Source organism: Sceloporus occidentalis, unplaced genomic scaffold (assembly GCF_023333645.1).
Source record: "Sceloporus occidentalis isolate IW3139 unplaced genomic scaffold, rSceOcc1.0.p SCAF_571, whole genome shotgun sequence".
NCBI lineage: Eukaryota > Metazoa > Chordata > Lepidosauria > Squamata > Phrynosomatidae > Sceloporus > Sceloporus occidentalis.
Window position 1 is genome coordinate 3,506 of NW_028317551.1, and position 26,573 is coordinate 30,078.

The 26,573-nt window shown below is 42.5% G+C and overlaps 1 protein-coding gene across 1 annotated transcript; it reads left to right on the forward strand.

Moving 5' to 3' along the window:
* Positions 1-2,885: 2,885 nt before the first annotated feature.
* On the forward strand, positions 2,886-16,980 carry LOC149271081 (attractin-like; the record flags this gene model as incomplete). The annotated part of the gene is made up of 5 exons (XM_089507655.1): positions 2,886-3,011; positions 3,596-3,687; positions 10,904-11,011; positions 16,660-16,774; positions 16,856-16,980. Coding segments are annotated over 5 exons (566 nt in total), but the record flags the coding sequence as incomplete, so codon positions are not given.
* Positions 16,981-26,573: the final 9,593 nt, after the last annotated feature.

The following is a 26,573-nucleotide window of genomic DNA, read 5'->3' on the forward strand; positions in this document are numbered from 1 at the left end:
TGCTGGAGGAGAGGAATTTGATGCAGGCCTCAATACCATCTTTATGGGGGATGTTGCTCTATAAAGACTCCACATCCATGGTTGCAAGTATTGTATTGGCAGGAGGGTTTCTAACTGGGCTCAGTTTATTGAGAAGATCAGTGGTGTCCTGCATAAAGCTCTCAGTGCTGATAACTAGGGGCTTAAGAATGTTTTCTATGAGGCCAGATATAGATTCAGTAAGAGTTCCCATACCTGTAATAATGGGCCGTCCTGGGTTGCCTGGCTTGTGGATTTTGGGCAGCATGTAGAAAGGGCCTATTTGAGGATTTGAAGGCACAAGATTTTCCAGTTCCTGTTGCCTGTGTTTTGCGAAGGATCTGATACGTTTGATAAGATCTTCTGTATATTCCCTGGCGGGGTCCTGGTTCAATTTTTTGTAGTAGAATTCATCTGCCAATTGTCTTACTTCCTTCTGCCATGTAGTCCTGGCTGTTCATGATGACTACTGATCCGCCCTTGTCAGCTGGCTTGACGATTGTGTTTTTATTATTCATTAAATTGTTCAAGGCATTTCTTTCTGGAGGTAGGAGGTTGTGTAGCATTTTTTTCTGTTGTGTGGTGGCGAGGGATGCTGCTCTTGTGCGGAAGCTTTCAATGTAGTTGTCCAATTTCATATTACGTCCTGTTGCAGGTGTAAAGTCTTTGTTCTTTTTTTCCCTCATTTTTAACAGGACTGGATGTGGTGTTTTTCGTTCTCAAAGAAAAATTCCTTAAGCCTCAGTCTTCTAAAAAATTCCTCCAAGTCTGAGTATAATTGAATGTGGTCCAGTTTGGTGCTTGGACAAAATGTAAGCCCCTTGGATAGGACTGTTTTCTCAGGTATTGATAGATTATGATTGGAGAGGTTGACAATTTCATTATTGTCGTTGTTGCTTTCATGGTGGTTAACCTTCTTAGCTTGCATAGGGACATTGACACTTTCAGTGGATAAGGTTGATCTTTTTTTTGGAACGTCTTTGTTCTGTGCAAGATTTGCCAGTTTCTTCTTTTTTTTTTTTTTTTTTTTCTGTAGAAATATTCCAATTGTGTTTCCAATTTTTTAGCTTCAGGTGCAAGTTGTAGAAGATTCTGGAGCGAGGATTGTCTCTGGTCGTATATTCTTTGTTTAATTCCATATAGCTGATGAATTAGGATGTTATGTAGTTTCTCACCGCTTCGTCTGCAGATGTTCTCAGCTGCTGGTGAGTTGTAGGTCGTTGAAAGTGGGTTCTTAATGCCGATTCCCTTCGGGATGAGGTTCATTTTCTTACACCGGGTAAGAAAAAATATATCACTGTTGATCTGAGTTTCTTTTCTAATCAGTTTGATTATTTGCTTCTTTAAGAGGCTGTATTGTGATTACACATTTTAACACCATAAAAGAGGGACTTAATGTGGATTCTGGTTTCCTTACACACTACCAGAACTTCATATGAACTTCATCTAGTCATCCAATGTCTAATTGCTGTTATTATCTTTGATGTTTTACTGTGGTTATTGGTTTCCCTAAGTTTATTTGTTCTGTCCCTGGGTTATCTCTCTACCTCTCTGCATTTCTCACCTCCAGCCCTATTTACGACACCCCCCCCCCTTATACCATCACTTGTTCTAAGTTGTAACCTCTATCATGTTGATTAGTATTGCTTCGGACCTGATGAAGGGAGGATAACTCTGCAATACTCTGATATTTTGACATTGTGTCTACTGGACTAATACGGCTTCACCCTTTTACATTATATATATATATATATATATATATATATATATATATATATATATATATATATATATATATATATATATATATATATATATATGAGAACCAATACACCCAAAAAAAATATATGTGAGAAGATATTTTCACAAACAATACTTCCCCTTTTTTTGTATCTCTTACAGCAGCCCCCGAAATCAACACTCTTCAAAATGTTGTACATGAGCGCCCCCTAGTGGTTTTTGAGGCCATTTGTCCATTTGAAAGTTTTTTTTTTTTGTTTTTTTTTTTCAGTCCTCCCCAGCGCTGCGCAGGTTGTGGGGATTTTTTTGTGAAAACCATGCACAAAAAAATCCCCTTTAAAAAAGCAAATAAAATGTTTTTGCGGAGCTTCTGGAAAGTACTCAATGTTCAAGAAAGCACGGAGTTGGCACACACGTGGTTAACATACTGCAAATCCCTTAAATATAGTTTATCTCTCGTGTATGTATGTATGTGTGTGTGTATATATATATATATATATATATATATATATATATATATATATTAGTCTCGGTCACTGTGCGGCGAGTGCCACGGTGGACCCAAAGCTCCTACTTTGAAACCCGCTGAGGATCTCTGGCATTTTAGGTCATCGGACGCCATTACTGAGTTACTGGCACGTAAAAGATAATTGAAAAGCAGGGAATTCTATATATTTAGTTGATCCGGTTGTGTTGGCCGCCGGCTCATTACCGTACTGTGTAACCATAGACGTCGTTCAATAACTCTGCGGCTGGGAAGTGCTGAGTTCCTAAATTATGGGGTGGGGTGGTGTTGAGCGCCGGTAATAAATCACCCGCTACAGGCGTTCAGTTTTCTCGTTGCACCTTTTAAATACCCTTCTAGCGCTTTTTTTTTTTTTTTTATAGGGGTTTGATATTAAAGCAGGGTCCTCGTTATTAGCGGGTATATAACGGGACTGGCATCCGGCGCTAGGGTTATCGGAGTAAATACAGGCACTGGCATCTAGCACCGGTATATACTGGGATTGGCATCTAGGGCCGCCGTTATCTGGGAGTGTGCTGACATCTAGAACCGGGATTATCTGGCCCCCTTTAGACGTCTGCTGCATATGGATGAGCGATCCGTTTTGTTTCGTTCTCCGGAGTTTACGCCGATTCCGCGTTGAAGATCGGGACCCTCGTGGCTCCTGCCGAATTCCGTTCCCGGCCCGGGGCGCTTAGCAACTCGAAAAGGAAAATGTCACTTGTGCTGAATCACCCGGCGGCGGAATGTAGGAAAAATGAATTTTCAAAACAAAGGGAGTTTATTTAAGATCACGGCTCGCGCCCCCAAGAGATAAAACGCTTTCCGCTCTCATATCTCAGCCGCGTTTGTGGAGCCGCGATGTAAGCGGATCGGCCAGAAAGATAGCCGCCGTGGAGCTGAATGTAACGCGTGAAAAACATCGTTCCCAGGGCTGTGTAAAACCCACACCTTTCCCAGAAATAATTCAATTATCGTGTGAATTAATTTTTATTTTGACGGGAACGCTTAATTGTCATGTGACCAAAAAGTAACAAAAAAAACGAAATTCAAAAATGTTCATTATACTGGGAGCAGTCCCTCTTTTCACGTCGGACTCGTAAGGGAGGTCCGCATTACTATTCGTATTAAATAATATTTAGTTATTGGTGTCCTCCCCAATGGCCTCCACCCAGAACAGGAAGTGCAGTAAAATGCGTCGGACTCCGTGAAAAGTGGACTCCAGCGAGCGATACCTGTATGTATTATGGGAGGGTGAGCTTGCCGAGGCTCGGCTAAGACGCACGAATGCCCGGCTTTGTTCTGTTCAGAGACCCTGTCTTTGGTTTGCAGATGTTGCCCGTCACTCCGTATCCGGCCCCCGAGCGGTTATTATAGGGACAGCAGGCTGTAATCGCGTGGGACCTCATCGCGGTCAGAGCTCGGTACATCGGACGGGTCCGACCCGGTGAGCTGGAAATTGTATCGATCCGGAGAACAAGTCCCTCCGTTACAATAATTAGAGCCAATAAAATGAAACGTTAAAAGCCGTAATGACCGGGGGGGGGGGGGGGGGGGGATTGAAGCATGCAGTCAGGTCAGAGCAGTTTCCCCAGTGAAGGGCAATTACCAGGAGAACAAAGGGGCCGTGTAGTGATACTCTGTAATCCTCCCATGTACTTTGGGATCTCAATGTTTAACCCCGCGCTCTCCTGGTGCTGTTATCGAGTGCAAGAAAAGTGGATAGGATGCAGTCACTCTAGCTGACGTGGACTACAACTCCTATAATGCTTAGAGACTAAGGGAAGTCCCATGGCGAAAAAATAGACTTGCGCATAAAACCCAGCCCTGTATGCAGTTATAATCAAACTACACCCCCCCACCCCCACCCGGTGTCTACTAATGACGGTCCGTGACAGAAACCTGGTTTTTATCTCATTTTGCCCCAATAACCTTCCTTTATCTGCAGACCTGGAGGCATCATTGCTGGCAGTCATGTGATATTTTGGGTGACTTTCCCGGCTCAAACCCCACACTGAGCTGATGCTTTATGGCGATGCCAATGAAGTCCGTTCCTCCATAGACTTTCATTAGTCTCAGAGTCAAGTTAGATGATTAAGACCGAGCCATTCTATTGTTCCCCACAGGCAGTATGATAAGGAGTCGGGTTGTTTAGTAGATCGGGGGTCAAGTAACAGAGTGAGAACTCTGATATGCAGCTGCCGGAAAACATTATATCATGGGGCAAAAACTATTTTTATTCTGATATTTGTGATAAAATGGCGAAAGTTTCCCTTTAAGCTGATGGAAAGACCAGTTTTGTGAACAATGAATTCTGGAAAACTCCTAGGAAACACGTGAATAGCGACCAGGTACGTTTCCCTGCTTAAAGCTCCAATGCCTGAGTAATAACGGGCTTCAACGATAAAAGTATGAAGAGTGTGAGCTCTTGTGTTATTTCAGAGGGGACAAATGAGCCGGGACGCGTCAGTTAGCAGTCCAGCCACTAGATGGCAGCATCGTCCTTCGGAAGAATTTCTACTAAAACAACAATTTTTTTTTTCTAAACACAAATTCCCGAGTAAATCTTTGCACATTTGCTTGATTAGTTTCCCAGAGGTGATAGAAGTAAACCGGTGTTATTGTTAGTGTTAAAGAGTTGTGCCGGTGCACGTCGCGCAGGAAAAGGGAGTGTACACAAGCACCTCGGAACAGCCGCGGAAGGCAGGAACGTATATAAATATTAATCGTCGGGGGGGTCTCTAAACGCATGTTTTAACGGAAGGGTCGCGGCAAACATTAATTGCGGGACGCATGCTGTGCTGCGGAATGTAATGCGCTGCTGTGGCTTTTAATTGGGCGGCTGTTAACATACTCGGTGTTTGTATATCCGTCTGCTTCCAGCCTTCCAAATAAGAATCTCCCCTTTTGCCGCCCGAGCAGTGAAATTGTTGAGTTTATTTGGAAGGAGGAGAAAAAGAATAAGCGATTAGCAGATAATCTGTCAATAATAAGTAAACTCGTTTACCTCTGATGCTGCATACATTATAGTTATCACTCGTTATAACCGAAAGGATCGTAGAAACCTGTCTGGTAAAAGTCATCTATTTACAGGCATTTTAAGGATGTTTTTACTATACTGAGAGGGTGGTAGATAAGTGGAACAGCCGCCCAGCAGAAGTGTTAGAGGTTAATACAGTAAAGTAAGGCCTGGGCGGGGGCGAGGCCCGTTTCTGCTGGGCGGGGGCGAGGCCCGTTTCTGCTGGGCGGGGGCGAGGCCCGTTTCTGCTGGGCGGGGGCGAGGCCATTGTTTTTACCATGGCAAGCTTTTCCAAGGAGACACACCCAATGCCTGAATGAACAGCCAACGGCTATTCTACCTCTCGCTTTTTGGTTCTGGAACTATATACTTCCCAGTGCCATAGCACCTGCCGCTCCATCTAATCCTATATCTTCAGCACTCGCGGCCCCCAAACTGTCTTAAACCCAAATATCCCCCGTCCCCCCAGCTAGTTGGACCAGACAACAGTAACCAGAGTATCTCTACTAAGATAAGAATTAAGAAGGTTGTATTATTGTTATGATTGATCTGTTTTATTAATACATGTGTTAGCGTGAAGCGGAGGTGAGGTCACAGTAGTCCTTGGCTGAATAGCCATTTCTGGGTTAACAGCTACGAGCTTTTTCTTTTCTGCTTTTCTTCTTTTAAGCAGCGAAAGCAAACCGAAGGCCAACAGATAAGCACAAAGTGTAAATCCTCCGTGGCAGCGTTGCGTAACTTTTTATATTACGTGAATCTAATCCATGTGTTTCGCACCTTAACGGCACTAAAGGGACGCAGGGAAGAGTCCCTCCCAGGCTGTAACGCGGCTCCTGCCGTCATTAAATCTCAGAGTTATTAAACAGCTCAGAGAAAACCAACACGGCTCTGATCAGGGACTCCCAGATCATCAAAAAGCAAAAACAATCCAAAACGGAGAACATCTGGAAGCGGATAAGGATGTCCCACAGTGCGAGTGCGGACCTCTCCTTCTTCTTCTCCTTCTTCTTCTCCTTCTTCTTCTTCTCCTTCTTCTTCTCCTTCTTCTTCTCCTTCTTCTTCTCCTTCTTCTTCTCCTTCTTCTTCTCCTTCTTCTTCTCCTTCTTCTTCTCCTTCTTCTTCTCCTTCTTCTTCTCCTTCTTCTTCTCCTTCTTCTTCTCCTTCTTCTTCTCCTTCTTCTTCTCCTTCTTCTTCTCCTCCTCCTCCTTCTCCTTCTTCTTCTCCTCCTCCTCCTTCTCCTTCTTCTCCTCCTCCTTCTCCTCCTTCTTCTTCTTCTCCTTCTCCTCCTTGTTCTTCTCCTTGTTCTTCTCCTCCTCGGCCTGGTCTGTGTTTGTGGTCAGTGACGTTCATGCTAACACAGGCTGATACGGAATGAGCTGGAAGCTTAATTATCACATCTAACGGTGAACAACGGAGTGTCCTGGACTCTTACTACACCAAGTCGATAAGAAGGAATACCCACCCCATGGCAGAGCTCCTTTGGTGGAGGACATAGCAAGCTTCTGGTTCTTGAGGTTCTGCCGCCAAGTTCTGTTCCAGTGTGCGTGCGCGGTGGGGAACAATAAGTGACATGGCCATAGAAAAACTCCTTCTGTGTACATACCCTGGAGACATCGCTCTTTTGGGCTTTGGAGCCCCTGGGGCCGTTCTCTTAGTACAGGGGCGTCCAACCTGCGGCCCTCCAGCTGCTGCAGGACTACATCTCCCATCCTCCTCGGCCAGCCCTTTATCTGAAAGAGCATTCTGGGAGATGTAGTCCTGCAGCAGCTGGAGGGCCGCAGGTTGGACGCCCCTGTCTTAGTAGAAGGATGGAGGTTATCGGCTCTTCTTCGCACCACGTTGAGCTTCCAAAGCGTGCCGTCACCTTTTCTTCTCTTCTCCCCGATGTTACAGCTCGTTTCTCAATCCCTTCACATCCGGGTGGTTCAGACCATATCACAGAGATATGTTCAGCTTCCTTCCCAACCTGAGGAAGGCGAGAGCTACGGAGAGCCGCCCAGGAGAGACTCTTACTCAGGTATCACACGTGGGGAGGGATAACCCTGGTGCTGCACAGGAGAGGCACACGACGAGGTCCCAGTGTTTTGTGACGTTCACGTGTGTCTATTTACTATACAGCTACTCATCCAGACTCATCATCGCTACTTCATGGGGAGGTCTACTGGAAACCACCGAAAACCCACCAAACCGCCCTGGGTTTCTTGCGTTCAGCCCGCTTACTATAATATGGAGTTTTCAGTTCACCTTTTTAAACTTTTGCTGCTGAAAAATGGTGATATCCGTGCAAACAAACATTTATTCCTAAAATTAATTTGGTCCAAATTTAACAAACTACCCTTTTAAACTTTTTTTATGTAAAAAAAATAAAATAAAAGTTTTTAGAATAATAAAAAAAAAAAAAAAAAGTTCTGTTCTGTTCCTTGTCTGGAATCTCTTAAAAAGCATCATTTAAGCCGTCGATTTGGACGTATTAAACATGATTGCTGGTATCTCGCTTCACGGCTTACTGAGAATAACTCCGCTCGCCCGGCAACCTGTTCTTAGCGCAGTCATTAAATACTTGTTTGCTGGATGGAGGGGGCAATTACCGGCCCGGCGACCTGCAATCACTTCTCCGAGTGCCACTTTTATTCGATACAATTTTCTGTCCGTTTGTTCCCGCGCCAAATATTTAAGATGAAGCACTTTAATACTTTTTTTCTATTATTTATATATATATATATATATATATATATAAAGTTGCTGTTTTCGCGTTCCACGGAGACGACGTGGCCCGTCTATCCGTTGGGGCATCTGTTGAGCGAATGGTCGTCGGAAGACCACCAGCCCTGGAAGGTCAGGAGAAGCTTTACGTCCAACGCATGAGTTAAATCTGGCTAATTGCGACTTTCCCGGGAATGGCGAGGGATTCTTTAATGTCAAAATGCCCAAAACTGGCACTTCTATTACCGAAACACAGCTGTTTTGGCCAAAAAGTAGACCTGCGGATAACATGAATGAAGAGAAGCGTTAGAAGAAGAAGAGGTCGTAATCTAAAACTAGAGGGTCAGAGGCTTAGATTTAATGTAAGGAAGTTTTACCTAACTGAGAAGGTGCTAGATAAGTGGAACAGCCTCCCAGTAGAAGTGGTAGAGGGTAATACAGTGAGGGGATTAAACATGCATAGGATAGATACATGGCTCCTGAATCTAAGACGAGACCAACAACTGATTAAGGTTTGAGTCTTTACAGCAGGAGAAACGGGCGACTAGACGGGGGCCGGATGGGCCTGATCATGGCTTACAATATGATGGAAATAATTTTTATTTATTTTTGTGTAAAAAAAACAAAAAACAGCAAAATATAGCTTGCTACAACTATATGCATCCCCCGCAATTACATATATGTACCGTGTGATATGTCACGTGTGCCGCGTGTGAATAGCCACTGAGGGTATCCATGTGAGTTGAATCATTTTAACCCCTTGACATCACCCGTGTCCTGTAGCGTGGTGGATTTGTCTCGGATATATTATTCTGGTCCAGCGCAGCACCTTTTGCTGGAGAATCTCAATCATCTTTAATATAATGATTGCCATCCTGCATTTTTGCAGATTATATATATATATATATATATATATATATATATATATATATATATATATATAATTATATATTTTCTTCCTCTTTATTTATTTTTACTTGGATTTGTTTAAAAAAAAAAAAAGCAAACTGGATAAATATATTTCACATACTTTTTTTTTTTTTTTTTTATACAACTTCTCCTGTAACAATAGATAGAATATACAATGTCTATCATATATATTATATATAATATAGTTATCCTATAAAATGCCTTATTTTTTTCTTTTTTGTCATTGGCTTTGTCTCTTTGAAAATCCGAATATATTTCGGCTCTCGCACAATGCTTTTATCGCTCGGAGTCCGCTCCTTTCTGCCGTTTCCGTGGTCGGTGCGCCCGAGCCGTGCGATGATGAATTATGAGCCGCGCTGAGCGATAGCGTGGAGCTGAAAGCCTGTAATAAAACCGGGGGCCGCTCTCCTGGCATTGTTCTGGGTGCCAGCTCTCCCTCTCTCTCCATTATCTCTTCCCTTATTCTGCACTCCTCTATTTTAAGAAGCATTTGTCAAAATGTTTTCTGCCGTTATTTAATTTATGGCTGATGCTCGAACCTAAATATGAACCTTTTGTCTTTAAGAGTAGGGCGATATAATCTGTGTCGTGGTACCAGGTATTTAAATGATACGGAGCAGCTTAATACGGGGGGGGGGATTCTAGAACAGAATAATCTTTTATCATTTTACAGTGATCAGGATTTGGGGTAAAAAACAAACAAAAAAATGTACATATTGGTTTAAACCGGAAGCAATGTGTTTACCAAACCCATCTGCTGTACACCAACCCCCCCCGATATGAAAAGCAATGTGTCTGGGCGTCACAAGGCACAACATGGCTCTGTAACACATAATGAAGCCGAGACACACACACACTCCTCGGGGGCCGTCCTCCAGGCAGATTTTAAAACTAACACTGGCTCCTCTAAGACATTTTTATTGCCGTGCCTTAAAATCGAGAAAGCAGCTTGTAGCTTGCTTCCTGTAACGAGCTTTCCGATTTTGTCCTACAAGGGCCAATAGGATCTCAATTAGATCCTCCCTACAGATCAGGTGTTAAATGAGTGTCCTGAGGAACATAGATTGTTCCGCATCCCATCTTGGTGATCTGCTTCATCTGGCGTCTACAGCTTATCCGGTAACATCTCAGAATTCTCTGAACATTCCAGTTGTAAAAAAAAAAAATTACAAAGATGCCAAATGTATTTTAAAACACCTTTTTTTTATTTTATTTTTTATACTTTTATTTTTGCAAAATATACCTAGTAGCGAGTAACTGCTTTTTAATTGATAATTATGTTATACAGGTGATAATGCATAAAGGGTGCAGTTAAAATTTTCAAACCTTGTTTGGGGCCCAAAAAAAAATAACTTGTCGTTCTAGAGAAGGTCAGACTCCTGTCGCGTTTCGCGCTGCTGACTGTCTCTTGGGTAGTGTTGCATCCCCAGTGATTTAGGGCCTTCATCTTCTCATGTTTGCTACGAACCCAAATAGCTTCACCTTTAATATCTATTGTATTTCAGAGGCATCTCGGCAAAGTTTTCCTAATAAAGTATGCCAATAGTGAAGTAACGGCCGCATTAAACTTTTAGTGCGTTCTCTAACCCGCAATTTATAGCTTTACTTACTTATTGTGCATCGGCTGAATTATTTATTCCGTTTTACTGGTATTGGGCTGTAACTTTCTTGTTAGGCTGTTTTTTATTTATTTATTTTTTTTTATTTTATTCTTTTTTTTTTCCTGGTATTATTGTTGATTTATTGGGAATGGCGCGTGAGGATTCAATGCTAATACAAATAAATAAGGAAAGCCTCAAGTATCAAGCGTGCATTTTTTCCTTTGTACAGCGCTGCGGCATGTGATGGTGCTATATAAATATTACTTTCCTCCGTGGCCGTGCTGTATAGACGTGTGTGCACGAATGTCGCTAATATCATGTGTTTAATATATTTATACGAGTTCGGCCTCTCGTAACCCGTTCTTCTTCTTTTTGTTTATTTATAAGCAACTTATTAGAGAGATGCAGCAGATGGCGAGCCGACCTTTTGCCTCCGTCAACGTTGCCTTGGAAACAGACGAGGAGCCTCCTGATCTCATTGGAGGGAGTATAAAGGTGAGAGAGTGGCTTTTTAATTGTGAATTTCATACAGACGGGACCCGTCGGAATTCTAACACGCCCATATATGGTGTGGATGGGTGGGGCACGGAACGCTGCACCTCCCAGGAATCCCGACACAGCTGGCTGTTCAGTGTGTTTTTCATAGATGGCAAAAGGGTCTGTTAACTAAACTGTGAGTTTGCTGGAAGTTTGAGCACGACCCCTATACCTTGGGATGAGTCAGTCCCAAATGGGTTCTGGCCACCATAGCAGCCAGTTTAATATCCCTGCTGATGTGACCATTGGTGATAAGAACCCCCAGCGTGTATATTGTAGGCAATGCTAGTATTTGAAACCAAAGAGGAAATAAAAACTTACAAAGCCAGCTAGTCCATCAGGTTTGAAATGGTCTTTAAAGAGTTTCTTTAAGTTCACTTTGTATCTATCTAGTGAAGGACAGGTCCATAAAAATGTCCGTCGCTGGTCATGTGGGGGGTCCGCTCCCCTAACGTCCCTCGATGCCAAAATGTAAGAGGAAGCTAACCGTGCATCGTTTATTGTCCTTTGGCCTTAAAGCGCCAGGGCAGGTTTTAATTCCCAGCCGTGCTAACAGCAGAAAAGGGCCTCTCCTCACCCAAGAAGCCACAAACCCCCTGCTTCGTTCCCTTATCGTTTCCCACCTTGACTATTGCAACACTCAGTCTCGACTCTCTCATCCGCAGTCTCTCCAAACTGCTGCTGCTCGGCTTATCTTCCTTACAGCGCGCTCCCCTTCTGCTTCCCCGCTCTGGGAAATATAAAATCCTCTTTCTAACATTTAAAGCTCTCCATAGTACTTGTCCGCCATACATTTCTGCCCTCGTAACCAAATACTCGAACCTAACATTCTTCCTGCGGACCGACGCTCTCCTCCTCACTTATAATCTCTCCTTTTCTTGCTGACAACGGACTGTAAGAAGCGCCGCGGGAATTGTTGGCGCTATATAAATTATATAAATGATTCCAAAGCCCATGGCGTTATTCCGGACCGGTTACTCGATAAACTCATTGGGATGTAAAGTTAAAACCCCTTTTTAGACGCACTCATTTCCCGCTGACTGCCGTTCATCCATTAAACAGACAGATAGTGACAGCTCTCCGGAGATCACGTGCTCGGCGACGGCTTTAATAAATGGGTTCAAATCCTCCCGGTGAACCCCCCCATATTGTTTCTGGGACTGTCCACAAATTATTAAATTATATATATATAATATATTATTATTATTATTATATATTTTTTATTCCTACAAATAAAATCCCTTTTCTGAGATAAATGAGCTGTAGTTTAGGAGAGGTCTTCCCAGGTACCGCGGCTATTAAAGCTTATTTATAGACGCTGCAATTGGGCTGAAACACCGGACTTACGGAACTTTTCCTCTTTCTTTCCATTATGCTTTCAAAATTAATTGGTTTCTTGAAGCGGTTTTTGTCCTGCTCTTCGCCCTCCGCGCGGCGGGGGTTCTCTCATCCACTCGCACGGCCGTCGCCTTCTCTCGTCAGGCAAAAGTCTTTTGTGAGTGTTTAAGGCTTATTAGAGGCTGTTCATCTCTTAGCGCTCGGACGCCGGTGATAAAGCACACTGCTGACACCCACTACTTTAGAAATGTGAAGGCTGCCGTGCTGACTCTGCTCTTCGTTTTAGCGACGGACGGGCTTTCGCATGGCTATTTATACGCCCCGTTAAGGATGTGCGATGGGGTGAAATCGGTGGACCTGCCCTATCTGTCCTGTTGCGATGATGGTTTTTTAACAAAAAAATGCCTATTTGCATAAAAACATAGCCTGCCGGCACACTATGCTGCCTGCTGTAGAGACTACAACTCTAATCAGGAGCCCTGTGCCTGTCCCATGCATGTTTAAACTCCCTCGCTTTATTAGCCTGTACCACTTCTGCTGGGAGGCTGTTGTATTTATCCACCACCCTCTTATACCTGCCCGTCTCTTGTGTTTACCGTGTACTGTCTAGTAGACTTATGCTAATGGACCAAAAACGATTTAGTTTGTTTTTGGTCTATTGCTTTTCTGCACTTTAATTTTGGATGAAATTTGGAGGGCTTTTTCCATTCACAAACCCTCTCTCATGCTCACTCTGTGTCTCCTTATCCTTCTGCTGATTGCTTCCATTTTTGTGTCTTCGCTCGTCTGTCTTCGCTCGTCTGTCTTCGCTCGTCTGTCTTCGCTCGTCTGTCTTCGCTCGTCTGTCTTCGCTCGTCTGTCTTCGCTCACCTCTGCCCAGTATCAGCTCAGTGATCCAGATAATTCTGCAGAAGCACGGAGCATCCACGCACAGGCCCCCAGATTAAAGGGATGGGGAGAGGCTGTCCCCATGGTTCCGCCATTTTCCGGAATTACTCCCAAGAAGCCAGAATATTGCAAATGGATTCGTGGAAAAAGAGAGGAGCAGAAATGCTGAAAAGGGCGGAGCCACAGCACCCCCCAAGACAGCCTCTCCTCCCTTCCTCCAATCGGGTAGTAGGTGTGTGCGGAGGCTCTGCCCTTTTGTTGGAGGTGCCTGGGCAATGGAGCCAATACTGAGGAAGAATAAGAAGAGGCAAGAGAAGAAGCGGGGCTGCGGGGAAGGAGAGGGTGACATGGAGGGGGAGACATTGAGGGAGCGTGAATGAGCGAGTATGAATGTAACCAAATGCAAGTGAATATTCTGATTCGTTTTCATCCGTTTCATTGGGGGTCCATTAGTAGGAATTGCACGAATCAGAATGCACAGGTCTACCTGGCCTCTTCCTGATTGGTTGCCATTTTCTTTTGTTGTGCTAATTGTTCTGTTTACCTGGCGCAGGAATCGGGCCTTCTAATAACAGCATCAGGTTCCGCAGGTGGCTTCTTAACCCTAAACCCCGTTTCCTGGCTGTAACGAGGACCTCTAACAGTCTATCCGCAGGACCACGCGCAGCGAGCGTCTCATAGAGACATTTATCTAGGGATTTAGTGAATACGACGCGTCCTCGGCAGCCTCCAGCCTGCGCCATCCGCTCTCTTTAGGGAGACCTTTCATATCATCGACGTAACAAAGGCCCTTCTCCGAGGTCCTCCGCCACGCTCTCGCATTGATTTGGAAATTGATTTCTTTTTTAATTAAGCTTTTTTTTTTTTGTGTGCGGAATGTGCGGATACATAATCTGCCGTAATTATCTCCAACGGGTTAAATCCTGTGAAGGTTATCTGGGGAGCAGAGGCCCAAATTAATTCCATTTCTTATCATTAAACGGCTATAGCTGCAATAAACCTATTTTTTTTAATTTTTTATTTTTTTTAAAGAATGGATACAGAGGCAGCTTTATGATTTTAAATGGCAAATGTTTTCCATTCAGTCTTTATTTAAAAAAAAAAAAAAAAATATTTTAATTTTAATATAAGCGTATTTTATTATTTCCAGATTTAGGGATCAGATGAACCTTCTCAGTCTATGGGGACGGCTGATGATAGAACCGCCTGCGGGTGAAATCTCATAATCACAGATAAAAAAAAAACCCTCTTAACCATATTTTTTGTGCTCTCTGTGATGTCACCAATCACAGACTTGACATAAGTTCCTCTGCATGCTGTACTTGGGTGTGTGATGTCACAGCAGCAGCGTGACGTAATATGCATAGGGGTGTGACGGATAGAAGCTTTCATTATGGGCAAACATTGGTGGATGTTACTGAGCCTGAGTAGCCACTCCATGGTTTCTGTCCTGTTCCACGATTCGTGCTGAGTTCTTCCTCCACATTATAAAGTCGTGGTGTTAAATTATGACATCTTTCCTCCCATCTGTAATCAACGCGCAGGCGGCCGTTTTTGAAATGAGCGATTCTGGGATAAAGCGCTAAGTCTGTGGTGCGGAGAGGGAGCCGCACTATAATCTCTGTATAAATCCAGCTCTGTGTGTGTTAGTGTGTCAGAAGAATCTTTCTAGTGACGAGCAAAATAATATTCCCGCGACTTTACATAATAATGTGAGACGGCAAACCTCTGCACGCCATTTATCTCCTTTCCTAAAGATCTTTACAGAATCATCTTACCTGCTTCTAAGGAATAAATATATATATATATATATGTATATATATATTATTCCATCCCAATTGTTAAAGCAGCGCTGCGCTTAGTCCTGCTGCCCGATTGGCTGGTAATCAAATCCCGCATTCTGCCCCATCGGCAGAATGTATCCGAGCAGAAGCACTTTCCTAACACCAAATGCAATTTATTCACAAAATGAACACCGCTGCAGAACTTGCAAAGTTTTTCTTTAACCCATTGAGTGTAGATACAAGGTGGCGTATCCCTCCTCCTGGCCCTGAAACGGTTAAATGACTAATCTGATTTTATAAAGTTATATTTACTGCGTTTTTGGAATCCTGGTGGGTTCTATTGTTATCGAATTTGGTCGCACGCTTGCTTACACTCATTCGTATGCTCGGACACTCATTCATGCGCACATTCGCGCACCGCACATTCAGCACGCCACTCATTCTCGCGCACATTCAGCACGCCACTCATTCTCGCGCACATTCAGCACGCCACTCATTCTCGCGCACATTCAGCACGCCACTTATTCACGCGCACATTCAGCACGTGCACTAGGAGGTCTGAACGGTAGATGGCATCAGTGGCAAGAAAAATAACCCGGGGGAGGGGCATATGCTTATGGAGGTAATCCTCACAATTCTGCCGTGCAGTTGCAAGGGGTACATGATGGATTTTGGAGACAGTTGGAGTGTCTCTTTTGAAATATGTTTTCAACACTGGGGGAAAGTTTCTTAACCCTCTGGGGGCCGTGTGGTGCCACTTTTTTGCATTCTTTAATTTTTTTTTTTAAATCTCATTACTTTTGTAAATCCCGTAAGATTGAGGTCCGGGTACCCGGCCTGCAGTCTGTGTCCACATACAGTAAGAGATCAGGAGCCCGGTCGCCCAGAAAGGGATCGGCTGCTGTTGAAAATAAAATGACAAATTCCTCCTCAAACAGTCCGAGCCGCGCGCTCCGCTTTCACGAGGTCGTAAAACGCTCATTTGCATGGCGGCGAGTGCTAATTCATTAATAGAGTTATGTGTGCGTTACAGGACACATAAATAGTTGTGGAGCTGATTTATCTGCCTGACATTCTCTTTTTCCATTAAGTCTTTAAATAGTTTAATGGCACCATTTGGTCCGTGCCCACATGTGGATCTCTCACAATTTATTCTCTATTAATTGCTACGGGGGGGGGGAGAAAAAAAAATATCCTCTACTTAGAAAACACTAAAACTTTACACCTAGCGACACGCCGTAATTATTCTAGCTGGTAATGGGGCTACTTAGGTGCAGATTTCCGACGGTTTACGCGTACCTCTCATTCATACGCTCTGACGACGGGATTCCGCTACAGTCAGCGCTGTGGATGGACCTGCGGGGGAACCTGCTTTAAAAGGCATACATTCACCGGGTACGTGGTCTAGAGACCCATAGGGTGGCGTCACGAGTTGGGGAGTTTGGGGGGTAATCTGAGGATGGGGTGGGCACCACGAGGGTAGGACCCCAGGACTCCTGAAATAGTGAAAATCCCCCGCTTTTAAATACGTTTGTGAAAGCTCTTGTATGTTTATATAAAGTAACGCATTCTGCCCTTTTTATCTTCATATTTCAGTCGGTTCCGAAACCCATCGCCTTGGAGCCGTGCTACGGCAACAAAGCCGCGGTACTGTCTATATTTGTACGGCTTCCTCGCGGTTTAGGCGGCATACCCCCGCCGGGACAATCTGGTGAGTAACGAGCGGGACGGGTGACGTGCCTGCCTCAGCATGTGTTTTCATTGAAATATTATTATTTTCCTTCGTTTTCAGGTCTCGCGGTGGCCAGTGCTTTGGTGGACATTTCCCAGCAGATGCCTTTAGCGTACAAAGAAAAATCCGGAGCGATACGAAGCCGGAAGCACCAGCCCCCGGCACAGCCCGGAACCTGCATTTGATGCAGGGCTTCTGAACTTTAGGGATTTGAATGAGATCACATCGGGAGAATGGAAACTGTTGTTTTTTGTTTTTTTTTTGTGTGACGGAGAGACGCTACAGGAGAAGACGGGACCACCCTTCTAGGTCTTCATGTGACATCTGCCCCCCGTTTGCATGGTTCCGTTCACATCACGTGAAAATCCCTTCGCACATTCATTCATTTCGGATGACTTTTTTTTTTTCTCCTTTTGGTTTATGATGTAAAAAAAAAAAACTTCATCTCAAAGAGTAACGGTAAGAAGAATCTTAACTTATTTTCTCGAACGGAACTGGATGCAGCCGTAACCCTCCACTCTGGTTAAGGCTCCGTTAATAACTTTGTCTCTTCCGAGAAAGGTAGAGCAGTCGTGGCCCGAAAAGACGGTCCATCCAACACTATACAAACCCTGCTACGGTTTAACGACATACTTTCCTATACGCTTCCTGGCTGACGCTATACATATGGGCGGAGAGTGGGTCCACCTCGTAGAACCAATGACCTTATCTTGATCAGCTTAATGATAATGCTGCCCCCCCCCCACCTCCAGTCGTCGGTAGAAGGTCATCCAGTCGTCGGTAGACGTTGATTGACAGCAGAGCTCACCGACAGCTGGCAATCACAAGCGCACCGAAGATGTTGTCGTGCACCTTGAGACTTCCCGGGGGTCCGTGCTGGTCAGCGCTGACTGTCCGTAAGCGGGGTCTTGGAATGCTGACATTAAGTGTATCACCAAACTGAAGAGGTCTTCACATTACAGGATGAGAAGTCCCGCGACCTTCATCTCCACCGGACTAATCGTTAGCCGTCGCCGTCGTACTCGAGGGCACATCGATCCGCTGGACGCAGTGTTACCTACCGTTAAGGGACCATAGCTAGTTTCCATAAACAAATGTAAATGTTTTTTTTTATGTTCTTTACATACTGACACACAGAAAAAGCACATCACATTCCCGCCGACATTAAGGGGCTTATTTATTTCATTGCAGATTGATCTGGTTCTCGGAGGTTTCGTGTATTTACCCCTCGGAGAGATACATTGACTTTTGTCTTTTGTATAAAGAACAGACCAATGGGGTCTTGGCACAGAAAGTCTTTGTGTTGGAGCAGAGCCTCCACCTAGGTAGCCCATGCTCTTCCTGTCAATGTCTTTGGACCCAACAGGACTCTCGATAGGGGGGTGGAAATAAGCGAAGGCCGCGTACAACTAGGTGCTAATTTGAAGAAAAATAGATGTGTTCCCTTTGAAATAGATTTCTATTTTTATGCTTTCTGTTTGAGGGATGTTCTACGAGACTTCAGTGATGTCATCTACATGCTAAATGTTCTTCCCGCTATGAAGGAAGTCCAGCTACTTTTCATTGTACCTTTTGGTGGCCATTAAAAAGTGAAATATTTTCTACGAGGCTTTATATAGTCTTTTCAATAAAGGCATCCCAGTTTATCATTGAACACACGCTCACACTCAACATTCATAGCAGTCACTCACGTTGGATTAAGCGTTTGACCTGTAACGCTCACAATGATTTGATACGCAATGTTTACTCTCCAAGTGCCAAAAATGTCTTTTTTTTTTTTTTTTTTTTATATATATTTGTTGGAGTTTGGTATCCGCAAAATGACACATCAAAAACCTTTTTCTTCGTTGGGTTTGGCATCTGACCGGTTCATCCATTATGGACGCCAAATTCTTGGTCCTCTTGGCTTGTAGAATAATTGATTCACCCGCCTGTTCTTTCAGTTTTCTCACTTAATATGTAAAATGAAAGTCCTTATAATCATAAATCTTGGTACGTTGTCTCGCGTTCCTTGGTAAAAACGGCCGAAGAGCTATGTTTTGTAGGACAGCGTGTGTCGTTTTGATAAGGAACCCTAAACCCTGGAACTTGTGTTATTCTATTGTCACGACTGTCTCCAATAACTTTGAGGCCTTCTGACAATTCCCATTGGCTGTAGGTGCAATTACATCATCCTGCAAACAGGAAGCTGGGAATATTAACAGAAGTCCTCTTCCTGGTGGATTATGGCTCCCATAATCCTGTCGTCCTCGGAGTGCCAGCCAATAAGGGTGGGCCTTTTCTAGCCTATAAGGTGAATGCAAGATTTTTTTTTTTTATTTAACCATTGATATTTATTTAAACATGACAATTGCTATAAATACACCAAGCGCGGATATATATAAAGATTTTTCTCCTCGACTGTCTTATCGACCTGTCCTGATCAAGGTGACGGCCGTGCGTCCATCACACGGCCGTAATTACAGTAATTTGCCCCGTCGAGCCTACAATAGACAGAAAAGCTATTGATGACAGAATGATGGAAAATGCTTTTGTGTTTCCAAAATATGACAATGAGTGATGTCATTTTAATAGACTACGGTTACTGCAGAATTTGATTGTTTTACCTGGAATTCGCCCGGATATTTCATGAATGTGAATCATCTGCTTTCATGCAAGGATCTTCTTACCGTTCGATGTAAGACGTAGAAACTATACCCTCATAATAGAAACAACTATAGTTAGAAGAGATACGTGAACAAATTCATTCGCGTTTGGCTGGTGCGATTCTAAGGTTTTTAATCAGTTTGCAGTATCCAACACCGCAGAATGGACCGCTCAATGGTAGGTCTTCTTCCAAGGCATTGGACCTCCCCATTAAAACAAATCATTGCCAGGCCTTCTATAGAAGGTATAGTGTATCTTCTTATACAATGGATCCCCTACGATACACACTGTAGATAATTTAGATCTTTTTTTTTGCTACATTTAGAGCGCCAGTTGAACCCCGTGACCTCCGGCTGCCTTCCCGATACTCCAACAAAGATGTGTATTATATGTTTTATAATGGCTGTATATATTGTAAACCCCCTGTATGCCCTTGCCAAGAACGCTACACAAGGTCACCCTAGCGGGCTCCGTTGACCTCGATTTGACTCTCCATGTTTTTCTTCTTTCTCCACAATTAAAACCAAAACAAGGTCAATGGTTGTTGGCATCAATCCTAAATAACTCTGTGTAATGGGTGTCCACGTTACTAATAAACAGTAATATTAATAGCTACGTTCTAAAGCCCTCAATTAGCCATAAGTTTGATTATGTATCTTTCTGACGACTGTATGAAGGACGGCGGCAGGAAAGATGAAGCGTTTTGTAGATGGTGTTCCAGACGGTGTAAAAATTTTTGTTATAAAGCGGATGACGTGTCCAGAAACGTCCCTTTAAATATTACGCTCTGTGGACATTAGAATCTTCGTGGCCCTGGCTTATCTTCTCATCTATCTTCTAAAATGGAAAAGACGAAAAACCTTTCCATATAGAGGTTTAACCGTCTCTTTATTATACTGTTATAGACGCGCTCATCGGAACCCAAGTCTCGCTTCGTTCGGAGGGGAGATCGGAAATCAGCCCCTGGACGCCTTATGATCTTGTAAATACCTCTCTCCTTTTGTAATCGGCGTCGCGTTCTCTTCGTGGAAGCAATAAGACCGTTTCGCCGGAGGGTCTAAACTCGCGTATTCATTCCCGCTGTGATTTTAGCAGCAGGAGAGATTTGAAATGGAAATGTGAGCGTCCTTCGTGTTTACCCCGCGACTTGGGTTTTAGGTTCTGTGATTGTCGGTGTCGGAGCTGCTTTGTCCTTCCTCGGACATTTTATTCTCCCGATGGGAAATTCCATAATCTCTATAAAATTGCTGTTTATTTCGTTACGTATTTTGAAATCTACTGTATATTCCCTTCAAGTCCAGCAAACAATATAATTTTTTCTTATTTCTAATCATGGCGCGCGCCCTTCTGGAATGCCTCGCCCCTTAACCCTTTTCATACACACGTTTCCAGTAGGTGAGTGCTCCGCCTGGTTTTGGACCTTTTTTAAACTGGTTTGGACCTTTTTAAACTGGTTTGGACCTTTTCAGTATGTCTTGATTAAGAGTTCTTTAGCATCTCCCATTTGAAAGAAAGAATCCAGTGTAGGGTGAGGATAAATTTAGGAATCCAAGTAAAAAGGTGTCGGAGATTTAATATTTTTGACATTATTTCCTAATTATGTATAGTTAATTAAAATGTCCACTTTTTCATACACCTCAAATGGTATATTACTTTGCGGTAAGAGGAAATCTGTACGTCACGGAGAACATTTCCTTTCCCGCACTATCCCAGTAGAATAGAAGCCATTTTTAGGACTCCTTGGAATCCCTGCGTTTTGCTTTTGATGCGTATTGAAGCCAAACCAATGACTTGTTCTAACAGCGCATGCTGTAGCGCGGGGCATAGAGATATCTCCTCTACGGCCACGGGTTCAACGCATGACACACGGCCAGGGAGTCTAATCTCGTGATTAACCCCTTAAGGACAATGGGCGGTCCCAAAACCCATTGAAAACAATGCATTTTAAGCCCGTACTTTGTCATTAAGGGGTTAAAATCCGGCCGTAGCTCGTTTTAATGAAGAATTTTGAACTAATGTAACCGCTATTTGTCATCAATAAATAAAAAAATAAAAATGTACTCTAATCACCCAGATCTGTTGAAGGTGATTAAAAATTGAATTTTAGGATATTTTATTTAACTTTTGCAACTTAAATTCTAAAATCTAATGTGCTTTTTTTGTTTTATTTTTTGCGTCTGGACACGGTTAATTCCTTACACGTTTGCCGGGGGTGGGGGGGGGAGATGGGGAATTATCTGTAAACGTCTTTCTTTCATTAAAAGTTTGTACTTTTGATAGCGACTCTTACAGAGAATGACTTTAAAGTTTTTAATGATTTTTTTTCCTCTCTGCCATCCCGCTGGACTTTTGCTAATCTGCGTTTTATAAAGGCTGGCGAGTATCCCGAGAGCCGACGTAATGCATAATTCCTCAAGAGCCATTTTATATGTCAAGATTTGCACATGATTTATGATTTGCCATTTGCCTTTATAAACCATTGTATGATTAAAACCAAGGAGAGGAAGCTTGTTTGTCACATCGTGGCTCCTACCTAATGTTTCTTTTTTGTCACTTTCTATCTCCCGCCGTGGTTATGATGACACCGACTCCACCAGGTCAATAAATTAAAATAATCTTCCTTATTACAGAGCTTTGCGCCTCCATTCCACAAACAAATACGTTAAATTGCCTCCTTACTAATGTCCTCGGCCAAATGTTTTCTGGTTACAACGTTGTGCAGCACGTGTCCCTCAATGGTGTTATACCATGTTAGGGTTGTTACTGTCGTGTGATGTTAGGTTCTCTAATACATTTTAGAATTTTGGGATACAGTTTAGAATTTGTGCAGCTTGGTGATGGATCTATTCTAGTTACCTCTCTGGTAATCCAGAAATGACATCATGTATCCCATATGTACGTAATGTATGTTTTTGTTTTTTTTTTACTCTATGGTATCTCTCTTTTCCTGGTGAGACCCTCCACTCCTGGTGAAGTTAAAATGTTTATTATATTTGGTCTACGATTTCCAACGTTTAGGGTGGTGATGGTGATTTTGTAGATGGAAGCCAACCCCCTTGTTTTGCTGGTAGACATGTTGGTCGCTCTTTATCTCCTCTGGCATCTTGATCACCTCATTTTGATATTTTATTACAAAGAATAAAAAAAGTTTGCTATAGTCACAAAAATAAGCAATATTTGGTAACCATATATGAGCGTATATTTTTATATAGGATTACTTCATACTGATATACTCATTGTAGATGTACCTTGGGAAGGTATTGTATGTAGACAAAAAAAATAATTAAAAATCAACCTATATTTTGTTACATAGCTGTTTGTTGAATTATAAATGTCCCACAACTTTTTTTTTTTCTATTTTTTTTTCGTGCAATTTTATTTTTCTTTTTGATGTGAAATTTTACGGCTCTTGAATCCAAGTCATAAAAAATATTAACTGACTGGCCATGTTTTAGAACAATAAGGGGTATAAATGTATAATCTTACCATCATCGTTATAAAGGCACAACCAGGTAAAAAAATAAATAAATAAAAAAAGCAGAAAAACTTCAAAAACGTTTCTCAAAAAATGATTATTTTTTTGTTTGTGATCTTTTCAATAGAGAGAGAAAAAAATGTAGATGAATGTGTAAGAAGGTGGTATAAGGTGTAAAATGATATGTATTAAAATATACCTCATAATTCAAAAATCACCTTTTTTTTCTATTTTTAAATTTTTTTATTTTTTTTTTAGAACTCATAAATCACCACTTTAAAATAAAATATATATATATATATATAAAAAAAAGAAAATATGGCATTTTTAAATACATCTATACCAACAACATTGCATGTAGCCGTGTATGCCTTATGTCGCTAATGTATTTCATTTTCATAATTTCTATTCTCTGCAAAAAACAAAACAGAAATGGGAAGTATTTTTTTTTGTTAGTTTTTGTGCCCCCCCCTACCCCCTCTTCGCAGGAAGTACAGGATTTCAGGATGTCATATATTACATTTTTGCTTTTCACTTTTAGGATGCTTATAGGACGCGGCTTTAATTTCCGATTCAAAAATAAATGTATTTAAATTCCTCAAAGCCGTACAAAACAGTAAAAAAAAAATTCTCCTATGACTGGCACATTTGTATAAACTTTAAATATTTGAATAATTCTTTAAAGAATATCTAACCTTTGCTATAATTTGCTCACATTAATGAAAAAAAAACATTGCGTTCGTCGATTCCAACAAAACTGTTGAACGTTACCTTTTTTTTTTTTTTTTTTTTTTATTCAGATTACTCAGACCTTGAAATTGTCGTATTTTTGTGATTTTAATCCCTTGTGTAGGACCGTATCGATACATTTGTCTTCCAAGCATTCTAAGCGTCTCCCGTTCTCTGATCAATTTTACTATCATTTTCCAGCCTCGCATCTTCCGGACTGAAAGAAAAAAAGTTGATTTTAGTAAATTCTTAAGTTTTGAACAAACTCCAACCCTCATTATGAATGCCTAATTTAACATATTGTATATGTGTCAGTGTTTAACCTGTATAATTACGCATTGATTGCACTCATTGTAAATATTTAAGTATTGTAAACTATTTCGTCGCCATAGATTTTGGCTTCGGGGACGCTGCATAATTCATTTATGACCAGATTCTTTTTTTTTTTTTCTGTATCCTTTATTTTTTTCTTAGTTTTTTTTTTTTCTATTGTAAAATAGTTAATTTAAGACGTGACTATGAAACTCACACTTCAAATGTGAACTGTATGTAAAATAAAAAAGTAAAATATAAAATATTTCTTTAGAAATAAAAGTAAAATTAGATCAGTAAATGTGTGTCTGTAGTTTTCATTTTTTAGGAATCTAGAAACACTGTAGTAATTATTATTATTTTTTTTTTATTAGAGGAACGGAATTGCGGGATACGGTCAGTTGAGTTTTAGAGAAATAAGATCTTTCCTGCCTCGGTACAGAGAGAACCCTATATGTATAGAGTTAGTACGATTTGGGGGTCCAATATGGCCGAAAGTGAGACTGTTGTTTATATGATGGCGCTGACCCCTGATAGGCTGTTGCCATTTTTTTCCCTAAAATTTGTAGCGGATCTCGGTACCCCGACTGGGTATATCCACTAAAGTCGGCTTCCTCCGCCCGCTGAACCTCTCGCTTATTATCGGCCGATGTCAGAATATCAGCCGCTGGCGCCTTCCGCTTAACATCAGCTGAGACTAGAGGGTAAAATCAGGAACTGGGTTGATGGGAAACACGTGGGGTATTTAACCGGTACAAGGGGGTAATTTACTTAGAATAGTCACAAACACGCACACTTCAGTGTTTGCACTCGGCCCACCTCAGCCCAGTAGCGGGTCGCCGTTGTAGTCTGTGGGGAGGATGGTAACCACTGCCGGTTCCCTGACTTCTGGCGTCACCCTGCTGGATATCAGATCCAGGTGCAAATACTGACCATAGAGGTCTCTGACCTGTGAGTCCTGACCCAATGGAGAGCAACACAGTCCATAGAGTCTCTGGGACTTGGGGAAACGCGGCACTCTGTACCAGCGGGAAGAAGTAGTAATGGACCCCCTGTACCGACCTCCCCAAAAACAGGACCCCCTTCCAAGGCCGGGACCCATAGTTTGTAGGGAGGAGGCTTTCCTCTAGGACCCCGGGACGCAAAGGCTTCAGTGACAGAAATGTTTAATTTTGATTTAATATGTCCTTTTCTGATTAATTCTCCGTTATCTGATAAGAAACTCGTGTTACTTTGAGCATTTTGGGCACCCGTTCAATACAAATAATTAAACATCGCAGACATTTAAAAACCTGGAAATAAAGACGGACCGGCTTCTCGATACAGATAACGCCCAGGGACCCTTCTGATGCGGGCCGTATCTCATCGCCGGCGATGGGGTTCAGTCGGTGGCCCCGTTATATGGACATTTTGTAGGGTTCTGTGTCACCGGATGGTTATTAGATGTATTTCGCATTGTAATTGTTGTGCCGCGGCGGGGGCGTTTTATTGCCCGTAATATCGTAGTTAGCGAGCAGAAAGATACCGAGAGAGCAAAAGAGCGAGATGAGAATTGGGTGGGAATTCAAATTTCTAAGGAAAAAAAAGGCTTTTATATTAACGAGTCCGGGAGCCAGGAGGTCCAGAGACGCCGCTGGGGAAAAGGATAATAATTCATAATAAGCGAGCGTCCTGCCTGCTGAAAGTCCGAATTTGGCCCTTGTAGATCCTGGTGTGGAAATTGTGTCAACATATACCGAAGCGCAGTACAATATATCAGAAAAAAACTTTTAAAAACAATTTACGGGACAAGCATAATCCCCCCAAAAATGTAGGGTTTGATTCTAGATTTTAAAGTTGGTGATGGCAGGAAAGTCTCAGCCCTTAATCAGTCGTTGGTCTCGTCTTAGATTCAGGAGCCGTATGTCTATCCCATGCATGTTTAATCCCCTCACTGGTTTACCCTCTACCACCTCTGCTGTGAGGCTGTTCCATTTATCTATCACTCTCAGTGAAATAAAACATCCTTGCATTGCATTTCAATGCCTCCCTAGAAAGGTGAAATCGGATGAAGAATTAGATTAGATGAAGATTAGAATTAGAAAAGGTGGTTAAAACACACCAGAAATCTTCTGCAACTGCCCACCTTGTAGCTCACCCCGTGAGGATTTGCGTTCCAAAGAGGGACTGTGTGTTTTAAAGAGGGACAGTTAGGAGGTACGGCTCTGTTTTTTTTTTGTTTTGTTTTTATGCAATGTCTGCATCATTTATTTTGCTTACATCTGCAAAAAAAAGTTTCGTTTTTTTTCAATTTTGTTAAAAATTTGAGTTTTTTCCCCATTTAGAAGATCGCCAGGCGTCGCCTGACATATTGTGCGTCCCGTTACAGCCGATATCACGGAGGATGAAATCTCTCCTCCCGCGGAAGCATCTGGCTTTCTATTCCACAGACTTTAAAGACGTTACCCAGATCCAGTCGTTGGTCTGATACCCTCGCTGTATTAACCTCTACCACTCCTGCTGGGAGGCTGTTCCGCTTACCTACTACTCTCATGCATTGCATTGTTTGAATATCTCTCTAGAACGTGACATAGGATGAACATTTATCTTTATATTTGCCAAAACTATTATTTCAGT